This window comes from Chinchilla lanigera, unplaced genomic scaffold (assembly GCF_000276665.1).
Source record: "Chinchilla lanigera isolate Chin_1 unplaced genomic scaffold, ChiLan1.0 scaffold00002, whole genome shotgun sequence".
Lineage (NCBI taxonomy): Eukaryota > Metazoa > Chordata > Mammalia > Rodentia > Chinchillidae > Chinchilla > Chinchilla lanigera.
In genome coordinates this window covers 45,409,466-45,421,558 of record NW_004955403.1, presented here as the reverse complement: position 1 = coordinate 45,421,558, position 12,093 = coordinate 45,409,466, and the positions used below count along the sequence as shown (strand labels likewise).

Genomic DNA, 12,093 nt, shown 5'->3' with positions numbered 1-12,093 from the left:
CTGGGGGCTCGTCGCGCTACGCTCGCGGCGTAGCGCCGCCCGGCTGCGCAGGCTCCAGTGGGCCCGTCGCGGTTGGAGAATGCGCAGCGCCGCTGGGACGGCGTAGAGGGGCGGGCGACGTCAGCGGCCCGAAGACGCCGGGTGGGAGGAAGGAGCGGGTGGGGGGGGCGCGAGGGAGGGGAGCTGGGGGAACAAAGCTTTGTTTACATGGGTTTTAAAGGCACCGCGCTCGCTCAGGCGGGAGGCGCGCGCTGGCGTGGGAGCCGGCCCACTTTTCTGCTGCTGCGTGTGGTGAGAGCTGCTGGATGATGGCAGGGCCGTCCCCGGGGCAGTGCTCTCTTGCCCATGTGTCTTCCCCTTGCCTTGCCCCGGACCCCAGCACCCCGATCCTGCCGCGCAGCCCGGGTGACACCACTCTGGAGAGGGTGGCCCCCGCCCAGGATACTTGCGCTATTCATTCCTTCCTAACGCAGTGTTCTCTACAGGGTCGAATTAGGTTTGTGTCTGTCTAGCTTTCTGTTCCCGTGGACCAGGGCCGTTGCTCTCCGATCTAGGTGTCAATCCCAGTAGCGTTCTCCTTGCTTTCAGTTCTGTCCTTCTCTGTAAACAGTCATGGACGTCCAGTAGCTGCCAGATGATGATGACCAAAACCTACAGACGGCACCGAGTTAGTCTTCTGAAAGTGATTGTTATGTTAACAAATATTCGAGGTGCTTCCTAAGTGGGGCAGGCTCCTTCGTAAGAGGTGATGGGGGTGGTGGTCAAGAGCCCTGGGCTCAGCGAGTGGGAAAATCAGCGCTCTGGTCTGATGAGGTCATTCCCTGCACGATGAGGCCAGTGTCACCTTTTCCCAGTAGGAACTGTGTTCGACAATGCGGGTTCCTGTTTTCCGTCGGATTGTGCCTTCCTTTTAGGGCCCCTGGATTAGATTATAGCAGGATTGCGGGGAGGTATCGGTTATTCGAAACTTACATTTACTGGGGAACACCACGTGCATACGATGCACATGGTAGGGTAGTGGATTGACCTTTCTGTTGTGGATATAATGGGCTAGTGGTCAGCGTTCATTTCAACCTCGGTCTACCTAGTGTGTCTGTCTTCCTGGATTGAAAAGGTAGGACACCTAAAAACTACATTACCCAGAAGTCCGTGTAGCTAGGGTTCTGTATGCAGGTTGGCTCAAGCAATGAGACTGACTCAGGATTTAGGAAGCAGAAGTGAGGCAAAACTTTTGACTGTTCTTCTGGGGAGCCCTGGTCACATATGTTGTTTTCTGTGAATGTGGATTTGCAACAAACTTCCGGTGTCCAATCGTTACCTCCAGGGGTGGAAAGGGGTAGGGGTGGTGGAATCAGGGGCTTCTGACTATGTTACGTTACAGTGATATGTTGGAGTTCCAGCCGCATGGCTGCTTTTGGATTCCCTGCTTGGTTGATTGATTAGAGGTTATGACATAGGGGAAAGAAACTCCCAGCCTACTAGATGCCCAGTACAAGTTCGTGTTCTCTAAAATCAAAGAATGAATTTTAGGAACAACAGAGGTTAAGAGCAGAATATATTTATTGGGGGAAAGAAAGCTTCTGTCTGAGAGAGACGGAAGGATTCCAGGGTGGGTTGCCAAGGACCCTGGCTTTTCTGGAGACTTTTATAAAGCAAATCTACGAGGTGGGGTGGGTCCGAGGTGGGGTGGGTCCAAGGTGGGGAAAAATGGGAGCTCGTAAGGTGGGCATGAGGTGGGACAAAACTATGGTCAACCAATAAGATTATAATTGCTCAGGTACAGTTGATTAAATAGGGATCAGCTGGGGAAGCCAGTCACGACTGGCAATTGGGCATGAATACAGAGCAGGAGCTTTTCCTGTAGGGGGTTGGGTTAGTGGCTCTTCCTGGCTTTCTCAAGGTGATTGATACCTATTTAGAATATCAATCCCTGATGTTTATCCTTAGGAAGTATGTGGGTGTATTCCTTTTATCTTTTGTCTTGAGATCTGGCCCAATGCGGAGGTGCCTGTCTTCCCCCACGGTTGCAAGGTATCTAATGCACTGGCTCCTTCAAGGGCCTAGCCCTGCCTATAATATTTTTATCTAATTTAGGTGCCTATAACAGTTACAGTTTCCTGGTGAGCCAAACACAAATCCCCCCCACTGCATACATTTATTTCTTTCTCTTCCCCTTCACCCTTCTTCTCAAAATAAACATCAAGAGTCCGGGAGGTGTCCCCCACCCTAATGCTTTTCTCTGCATCTCGTCAGCCCTGGAGATTAAACTGAAGGCCTTCACACTGAGCTGTGTCATCCCCTCCCAACTTTTTTCTTTTTTCTTTCCTTCTCTCCTCCCCTCCCCTCTTCTCCCCTTGAGACTGGGTCTGCCTGTGTAGTACAGATTGGCTTTGAGGATTGGCCTTGTGTAGTACAGATTGGCCTTGTGAGGGCGATCTGGCTGCGACATCTGTCACCCCATTGATCGCCAGGGTTGATTCGGCTGATCTGGCTGGCTAGGCGGGTGTCTCCTTCCTCCCTCAATGCTCCATATGCGTCTCCCCCAAAGCTGCACGCTTGGTTGAAGTGGACGACCACCCCCAATAGAGGAGGACCATTCCTCAGTCAAGGGTATACGAGTAGCTGTTCTTCCCTGCTAGAACTTCCAAACAAGCTCTCAAGATTGGCCTTGCGCTAATGTAACCCAGGGTGGCCTGGAATTTAAGGCAATCCTCCTGCCTCAATCTCCCAAGTGCTGGGATTACAAGCATGCACCACCACACCCAGCTACTATTTTGAGACATAGTCTAGATAAATTGCTAAATTGCCTGAGGAGGCTCAAGTTTGAGGTATTCCTCCTACCTCAGCCTTCCGGAGTGCTGGGTGTACGTGTATGTGCACCACACCCAACCAGAAGTTATTTTGATTCCTCACTCTTTTTAATCCCCCACATCTAATTCACTTCCAAATCCTGTTGAGAAGCTACATCTGATGTATACCCTAAACTAGCCCTAGCCAGGTATGGTGGTGCACACCTGTAATCCCAGCACTTGGGAGGCTGAGACAGGAGGATTGTTGGGAGTTCGAGACCAGCCTGGGCTACAAAGTGAGCTCAAGGTCATCTTGAACTGCATAGCAAGACCGTGTCTCAAAAAGAAAAAAAAAAAAAAATCCTTATATACTGGATGGTGGCACATGCCTGTAATCCCAGCACTTGGGAGGCTGAGGCAGGAGGATTGTTATGAGTTTGAGGCCAACCTGGGCTACAAAGTGAGTTCAAGACCAACCTGAACTGCATAGTGAGACTCTGTCTCAAAAAGACAGAAATAAATAAAATAAAATCCTTACTTGGCTTCTGATTGTATTTAGAATCCAAATCTTTGCAGTAATTCAAGATTAGACCTTTACTATGCCTCCCCTTGTCATTCTAGCCTTATATGTAGATTGTATTATAGGCCATTTCAGAAGGGCCTAACCCTCCCACCCCGTTTTTTCTTCTAGTATTAGGAGTTGAACCCAGGGCTCTTGCACTGAGTTATCGCCATACCCCTTTTTATATTTTATTTTGAGTCAGTATCTCACTAAGTTGCCCTGGCTGGGCTTGAATTTGTGATCCCCCTGCTTCATCCTCCTAGAGTGCCGGGATTACAAGTGTGTGTAACTGGGCGTGGCGGCGATGCTTTTTCTTCCTGTCACTGGTGCCTAGAGATCCTAAGGTCCCTGATTCTCTGCGTGTCTGTGCCCCTGCTCCCAGGACTCCCCTGAGGTTACACAGAAGGCCCTGGGTTTGTGCTTCGACTTCAGAATCCCCTCAAGTCCTGCTAGGTGAAGCAGAGCGTGACAGATGGTGGGTTCCTCCTGGTACTGCTGTGTATCTTCTGCAGACAATGGCTATAGGAGGAGGACTTGCCCAACTTCAACAGGCATGGATGGGCAGGGGGCGACTGGATCCGGTGGGCCCAGGCCTCCAGGTTTAAACAGTTTCCAAGAAATCTGATAGGCTTGGGCGCCCTCCTGTGGTCAGCGTGGGGAGAGAGGGCTGAGAGGCCGAGGAACCTTCCCTGTGGCCTTACTTCTTGGAGTGTGCCCTGGCTCACACACAGGCAGCCGGCAGCTCAGGGCTTCCTCCCCACCTACATGTCAGAATTCGTGCACGTACACACACAGACACACACCCCCAGTCCTGGGGATTGAATCCCGGGCCTTCAACTGAGCTACATCCCCAGCACTATTTTATATTTTGGGACAGAATTTCCTTGATTTGCTGAGTTCCCTGGACTGGGTTTGACCTTCCAATTCTCCTGCCTCAGCCTCCCAGAGTACTAGGATTACAGGCATGCACCACCATGCTCGGTTTCAGAATTTGGACTCTTGCCAGGATCTGCACACTGAAGTTTGAAGGGCACTGCCCTGGCCGACCCCAAGATGACCCTAGACGCTCTTCTTGCCCCATGAGGCAAAGATCACATAGCTTCCAAGCAAAGCTGATGCTGCTCAGGAGCTCTGGAGACGGCATAGCCCACATCCCATTTCCGTATCCTGGTGCTTCTTCCCAGGATGCATTTTCCCATGCCAACACTTAGGATTCTCCTCTGGGCTTTGGATGAACCTGAGTGGAGTGACTCAGCCCCCTGAGCCATCCATTCTTCTTTCCAGGCTGTTCTGGCCCAGCCCCTCAGCACACAGAGCAGAAGGCTTGAGTTGTGCACAGCTCTGCTGGCCTCACCAAGGCAACAGAACCCTGTGGTAGAGGAAATGGGCGCAGTTATGTAAACATGCTTGATGGGATTGACCCCAGGAGTGTCGCTCCAATTTTTAGATTCCCCCAATGGTTCTGCTCTGTACCTCTAGCCAGATTGCTTCTTCAAGCCATCTGGCTGTAAGGTGGATTTCTCCTGGAGCTTGACTTTTCTGGAAAAAATGTGCCGCCTTGCCTGGAGTCTGGACCTCACTTAGGGCAAATGTTAGCAAAACTTTGCATAGACATTGGGAGTGCTGGGCTGTACTTCTTTCTCTCCCTGCATCACTCTTGCCCCAGCCCAGCTGTGTGACCTCAGGCAAGTTGCAAGCAGATGAATTCATGCCTGCTGTGCCTTTTGTCAAAGGATGGCAGGCTGATGAAAGGGTGGATTTGTGCTGAGGATCTAGCTTAGTGGCACAAGTGCCTGTCTAGCAAGTGCAAGGTCCATTCCCAGCACCAAAAAAAAAAAAAAAAAGAAAGGGTGGATTTGAACTGGGCACGTGGTGCAGACCAAATGTTCGAGCCCAGCCTGGGGAATTTAGTAACTTACCCAGACCTTATTTCAAAATATAATATAGCAAGGCTCTATTTCAAATATAGAAAGGGCTAGGAAAAAAGGCTAGAGTAGCTCAGTTGAAGGCCCTTGGTTCAATCCCCAGTAGGATGTGTGTGCATATGCAGGGGTGGGAGTGGACCTGGAAGCTTTGGGAACTATGCGGCTACTGTAATTTAAGTTAAATTCCGGAAGAGCCAGGTGTGATAGTGCATGCCTATAAACCCAGCACTCTGGGAGGTGGAGGCAGGAGGATTGCAAGTTTGAGCCCAGCCTGGGGAACTTAAGCAACTGAGCAAGACCCTGACTCAAAATAAATTTTAAAAGCTTGCAGCTGTAGATCAGTGTGAAGGCCCTGAGTTCAACTCCCAGTCCAAAAAAAAAAAAAAAAAAAAATCCAAAGGACCCTAAGAGTCTTTCTAATGCTTATGAGGGCTGGAAAGGTGGAATCTAACAGTTAAGATGTACTTAGAGAGTAAGTGCCTTCTCCAGAGGGCATGTTTGGGTTTTAGACTCTGTACCCGTGGTTGTGGCCAGGTGGGGAGGGGCCTATACAATGGAACAGGTGCACCTGTGTATGTGTGAAGTGGTGTCGGGCCGGGTGCACACATGCGAAGTCCCCTGTGTCTCTGTATGCGGTGCCATGTGTGTGGTTCAGCTCTTTCTCAGCTGAGACACCTGGGTTTCGGTTTGGTGGCCTTGAAGGGGTCCCTCAGACTTTCCTGAACCTGAGTCTCCCCTGCTTTTCAGTTAGTAAGTTGTGGCGGCTGATTCCTAAGGTCTCTTTCAGCTCTGCCTTGCTCAGTGCCCAGCCTGAGCCTGGGGATTTCTGCTGCTCGTTTTACCGTCTAATTTGGTTTCTGGGTGTCTTCGCTCCTGTGGGCCAGCCGCTCCGCACATCAGCTTCTACACCTGAGTTGTGACTCAGTGAAGAGCTTGAACTTAGCTTTTCTGGAAATAGTGTGTCACTCACTGGAAAGGCAGGAAGCTTGAGCATGAAACTCGCTTTAAAAAAAAAAAAGAACACAGCAAGAAACCACAGGGCCTATCTGCCTGTCGTCATCAAGCAGACTAGAATAGTGCAGAAAACCCTAGGCGGAGAGGAAATGAACTTGAGAGAAGGGGGAACGCAGGCGGAGAAGAGAGAGGAGAGGAGGAGGGCCGGAGCCTCAGCAGGAGCTGGGGAGCCACAGCAGGAGCTGGGGAGGCCGGGTGGCGATGGTCAGAATGGAGGAGATGGCTGTGAAGCAGGGTTCTCTGCATCTCCAGCAGCAGCAGACTTTTGGCAAGGTGAGAGAGCGGCTGGGCTCGGCTGAGTGAGCCACTTCGGGAACAGCTAGAAATTCCTGGGGTGGAGGGGTGTGTGATGGCCCGACCCTTGGGGGGCCAGGCTGTCCCCCAAGTTGGACAAGCGGTCAGCCTTGGAGGGCTTCTTTCTTACTGATGTTTGTGTCCCAAACCAGGCCTCGAAGCAGTCCCCAGACGGTGCTTTTTGCTGCTGAGAGCTGTTTGTCCTCATGTGTGGGTGGGGGAGGAAGGAGGGTACTGATTCGACCCCTTGCTCTGTGTTGACTTCCTATGGGGACAGCTTGGAAGGGAGTAGAGGGAAGAGTTGGGGGGCAGAATTCAGCGGAGGTTTCTTCCCCATGTCACACCCTGGTGGGGTGGGCTTGGCTGGGTTAAGCCGGGGCCCCAGAATGTCCAACCTCCTTCTTCCCTGCCCTCTCTGAAAGAGGAAGTCCTTCCCTTGCTGACCCACACCCAGACAGCTCCCCACTCCCTCCTCATGGCTCAATCTGTCAAGCAGCGAAGCGGAAGGAGGGTAGTGGGAAGTTCCTGGGGCTGGGGCGTCCCTCAGACCCTTCCACAGAGAGGATGATGTCTTGGTCTGGGCGGACCTCTTCATTACTCCCAGCTTCTGCAACCTCTCCCCAGCCCAGCACCTGCCTTGCTGAGCATCCTGCCTGACCTCCTGCAGTGTGCATCTTTGGAGAGCATCACTGTGCTTCTCAGTGCCCTGGGCAATCTCTGCGGGCCTTGCAGGCCTCCTTGGGCACGTCAGGCTCCTCTCCAGCTTTCTAATTCCTGTGGTCCGGCCCCTGTTATCAGCTCTGCCTCCTGCTGTCCTGTGATTGTTCCCTCTCTCTCCCCATCTCTGTGTTGCCGCCTCAGTCCCTCTCTGGTGGCCCCTCTTTTCCCCTTTGGTCACCATCTCTCCATTTCTGGTGACCCCTCTTGGCTCCCTCATCCCACGCCTGGCTCAGAAGTGGCGCCGGTTCTCGGCTGTGCTGTATGGAGAGTCAGGCTGTGCCCTGGCCCGGCTGGAGCTCCATGAGGGCCTGGAGAAGTTGCGACGAGGAGAGGCTGCCCGGAAGGTCATCCGCCTCAATGACTGCCTGCGGGTGGCCGAGGGGGGCGGGGAGGCCAGCAGTCCCCGGGACACCAGTGCCTTTGTCCTGGAGACCAAGGAGCGCCTGTACCTGCTGGCAGCACCCAGTGCAGAGCGAGATGACTGGATGCAGGCCATCTGCCTCCTGGCCTTCCCTGTGAGTCACCGTGGGGTACAGAAAGGGTGGCAGCATGCAGGGGAGGGGAGTGTTAGAGACTTCCTGTGGGCAAGTGGTGGAAGAGTCCAGGTCAGGATGCCGGGGTGCTTCCTTGGTGGAGGAGCCCCAATCTAGAGGGCAGACAGAGCCAGCAGGCTGGGCATGCCCCCAAGAAAAGCTGAGGCCAGCAGAAGCCTGAGGATGGGTGCTGATGGTGAGACTGGGGCCTCCTCCCCAGGGGCAGAGGAAGGAGTCTTTGGGGCCGGAGGAGAAGGGTGGCTGGCCTCGCATGGAGGAGAACGACCTGTACGGCAGCCCGGCCACAGGTGAGGGGCAGGGGCTGTAAGAGCTGTCCTCGGGGTGTGGCTTCTGGTGGGAGGAGGTGTGGGGCTGCCCACCAAGTCTTCCTGCTTTGTGGTTGTCCCCTGCTGGCTGGCCCCTTATCAGCCTCTCCTGCTGGCTTCCGGGCACAGCCCAAGGCAGGGTGGGGGCGCAGCCTGCTTGGGGTGATACCTTTGGCTCCCCCGGTCTTGCTGGGCCCTGCTGATGGGAGAGGGTAAGGCTCAGGGTACCCAGTGAGGGCCCTGTTCTGGAGTCCTCTCTGGCTGGGTCCTGAGCTGTCTAAGAAAAACGATTACTGTCTCAGTGGGTGTGGCTGTGCAAAGTGTCCGCCACGCCACACCTGAGGCTGACGGGCGGTCCCTGCCAGAGCTCCGTGTATGTCTGCTGGGCTGGGGGCACCGAAGCCCCTGGTCCTCTATCTTCTCTTTGAGCCCTACCACAGGGTATAACATAGGAGGGCAGGTGTGGGGGGGCAAAGCAGCTGGTTCGGGGTGAGAGATGGGCTGGAGACCAGGCTGTGGCTCTGGCAAGAGTGGCAGGAAGGATGTGGGCCCGAGATTGGGGCAGTGTGGCTGAGGGCATGGTGCCTTCTAAGGTAGAAGCACTTGGCACTTGGGGGAATGGCGGGATCCAGGCCGGGTCACGGGTATGCAGGTAATAGTTTTCTAAGTACCCTGGAGATACTCACTTAGAATGGGCCATGGGGAGAGAGGGAGCTGCTGCTCATTAGCTACCTTCTTCTCTCTCTTCTCCTCCCCAGGGGTCCCCTGCAAGGAATTTGCTGTGACCATGAGACCCACAGAAGCCAGTGAGCGGTGCCGGCTCCGGGGAGCCTATACTCTGCGAACAGGGGTGAGCGCCCTGGAGCTGTGGGGAGGCCCCGAGCCAGGCACCCAGCTGTATGACTGGCCCTACAGGTTTCTTCGGCGCTTTGGGCGGGACAAGGTGAGTGAGGGACTGTCCTGGGACAGGTTGAGAGACAGGATGAGTCCAGCTGGGTGTGCTGGCGCACGCCTATGATACCAGCTGCTCAGAATGCCGAGGTAGGAGGATTGTGCCCAGGCTGGGAAACCTAGCAAGACCCTGTCTCAAAAGAAAATACTGTGCAGAGGGCTAGGGGTGTAGTTTTCCAGCTTACACGAGGTTCTGGGTTCCATCTGCAGCACAAAGAAGAAAGCAGAGAAGGAAGAGAAAGAAGGTGTCAGGGAGTGGCAGAGGGCGGTGAAAGGAAGAGAGAAGGGCTGGGGAGGAAGAAAAGTCATAGGGAAAGGAGGAAAACAGAAGGTGCTGGGGAAAGAGGCGGGGAGGGAACAGGGGTAAAAGCTGCGAAGAAGCACTTGGGCAGAAGGTATCACCCCAAGCAGGCTGAGCCCCCACCCTGCCTTGGGCTGTGCCCGGAAGCCAGCAGGAGAGGTGGAGAAGGAAGAATGAGCAGGAGCGGGGAGGCTGGAGGGAGAAGAGCGGCTGACTTTCCGAGGACGAACTGTATGCCCAGCCCCCTGCCTGGATGGAAGGGAGGGAAACGAAGGCAGAGGAGAGGAGAAAACGTGGCCAGGAGGGCTTGGGGAGGCTCAGACGGTTCCTGGTGGCAGCAGGCCGGCCCTGGGGCCTGCTAACCCCTCACTCCCCTCGCTCCAGGTGACCTTCTCCTTCGAGGCCGGCCGGCGCTGTGTCTCTGGAGAGGGCAACTTTGAGTTTGAGACCCGGCAAGGCAACGAAATCTTCCTGGCCCTGGAAGAGGCCATTGCTGCCCAGAAGAACGGTGCCCCTTCTGGGCCCCCACTTGCGCCAGCCACATCGCCTGCAGTGCCTACCGAGCTGCCCCGGCCCGAGAGCCCCTACTCCCAGCCCCATGACTCACTCCCACCACAGCCTCTGGCCAGCGCACGGGCACAGCCTGGCTCGCGGCCCCCCGAGGGGGAGTACGCCGTGCCCTTTGATGCGGTGGCCCGCTCCCTGAGTAAGAGCTTGCCGGGCATCCTGGCAGGCCCTTCCCCTCTCCTGGCAGACCCTTTGTATGACAGCATCGAAGAGCCCGCGGCCCCTGCGCCCGACCACATATACGATGAGCCTGAGGGCGTGGCCACCCTGTCCCTGTATGACACCCCGCAGGAGTCCCGGGGGCAGGCATGGAGGAGGAAGGCCACAGCACATGGGGGCCCCAGTGACCCCCAGAAGGACTTTTCTGTATTGGGCTGGCCACAGGGGACTGAGTATGACAATGTTGTACTTAAGAAAAGCTCAAAATGAAGGAGGCGTGCAGGAGTGTGGCCTTGTTAAAGTGTACCCCAGGGGGGGAGTCAGAGGCCAGGGAGGAGGAGGGCTGGGAAAGGCGAACCTCCTCTTGCAACTTCTACTAGCGAGTCCTCTGGCCACTTCAAGGGACCCCTCCCTCTGCCTCTCCCAGAGCCCAGGCTTCTTGGCCAATGAGCTGTCCCTCCCAGAGCCCTCTGAGTGAATCACCAGCCCAGAGCAGGAAGAGGGCCTTGAAGAGACCCACCCTCCTCCTACTCCTTTTCCACTTCCCCCTCTCTTTCCTGGCCCTAAAGGGAGCCTGGGTTATTTGGGGCAGAGGACAAAAGCATGTCCACAAATCGCCCTGGTTGATGTCCCCTTCTGGGGACAGCCCTGGTCCCAGGTCCCCAGGGGATGACTGCAGCTTTCTGCAGGTTTCAGATTTCTCTGTGGCATTAAAATGTTTCTGATGGATTGCTGTGTGGCCTGAGTGCTGTGGGATTGAGCTAGGGGAGAAGGAATAAAGGTAGGTAGAAAGGAGGGAGACAAGGAAATTTGTGATTTTAAAATTGTACTTTTGAAAAGATTGCAACTGTTACGGCCATATCACCCTGAATGCGCCCGATCTCGTCCGATCTTGGAAGCTAAACAGGGTCGGGCCTGGTTAGTACTTGGATGGGGAAAGATTGCAACTTCATGACACAAGGGTACTCAAGCTGTCCAATCTGCAGCCATGGCTTTATTCCTAGGCTTGTTTGTTTTTTTACTTCCAGCTCCTCAGAGCCAGATCCCTTAAAGATACTGAAGTCCGTACATTAGATTAGTTAGTAAGGTAAAGGGAATAAACCTGACCTAAGAGAGAGAGAGAGAGAAACGGATTCAAGGGGCTCAAGGAATATTTTTAGGCAAAATGTCTTAGAACACCCATCTTTTACAATAGATTTGCCCATGCCTTTCTCCACTAAAATGGGTCTTTCACCTGTAAATTGAGTGCATGCTTCCTACAGATTCATGAATTTCCATTTCCCCTTCCAAAGTTACATAAATCTCTCCAGCTCCGGACCACTTCAAGGCTCCTCTGTCGTGAGGCACGCGCTATTTTCTTTGAGTATGTACTTCTGTGTCCAACCCCCCACCCACAGTCCTGGGAACTGAATCCAGGGCTTTTCCCCACAGAGCTACACCCACAGTTCTTTTAAAATATTTTTTAAATCTTTGAGACAGGGTTTCACTAAGTCCCTAAATTGCCCAGGCCAGGCTCAAAATTGCAATTCTCCTGCTTCGCCCTCCTAGACTGCTGGAATTACAGGCATCTACCACCACACCTGGCTAAGCGTGTATGTAGTTCTTTAATTCTGCTAAATAAAACCTTTCTGGGCCCCTCACCAATACATCTTGGTATTGGGCTGAATGGAGGTCAGGGCACCTCTGGTGACCCATCCAGATGAATGCTCCAGCATTCAAGGTGACCCTTGCCCAGCTGTGGGGTTGCCCAGGCTGTGGGGTTCTCAAGCATCTGTCCACAGTGTCAGAAGCCTGTGGAGGTGGTCAGGGTGCCCAAGGAAAGACATCTGTCTTAGTCTGTTTACTATTACTATAACTGAGTGCCACAGATGGAAAAGTTTGTGAGTAAAATAGAGATTAATTTAGCTTCTGGTTCTGGAGGCTGGAGACTCCAAGCCAGTGGTGCTAGCAAC

At 54.0% G+C, this 12,093-nt stretch overlaps 1 protein-coding gene across 3 annotated transcripts; it reads left to right on the top strand.

Annotated features, from left to right (window-relative positions):
* The first annotated feature begins 192 nt into the window (after window positions 1-192).
* Window positions 193-10,870, top strand: Dok2 (docking protein 2, 56kDa). 3 transcript variants are annotated; one of them, XM_005373638.2, is made up of 5 exons: window positions 193-291; window positions 7,538-7,819; window positions 8,058-8,145; window positions 8,922-9,106; window positions 9,800-10,870. In XM_005373638.2, the coding sequence occupies exons 1-5, from the start codon at window positions 208-210 to the stop codon at window positions 10,409-10,411; spliced, it is 1,251 nt and encodes a 416-aa protein (XP_005373695.1). In that variant the 5' UTR covers window positions 193-207; the 3' UTR covers window positions 10,412-10,870. The 3 variants fall into 3 exon arrangements, with proteins under 3 accessions (XP_005373695.1, XP_013369115.1, XP_005373696.1); XM_005373639.2 differs by lacking the exon at window positions 193-291 and adding an exon at window positions 6,282-6,563; XM_013513661.1 differs by lacking the exons at window positions 193-291; window positions 7,538-7,819; window positions 8,058-8,145 and adding an exon at window positions 5,640-6,563.
* Window positions 10,871-12,093: the final 1,223 nt, after the last annotated feature.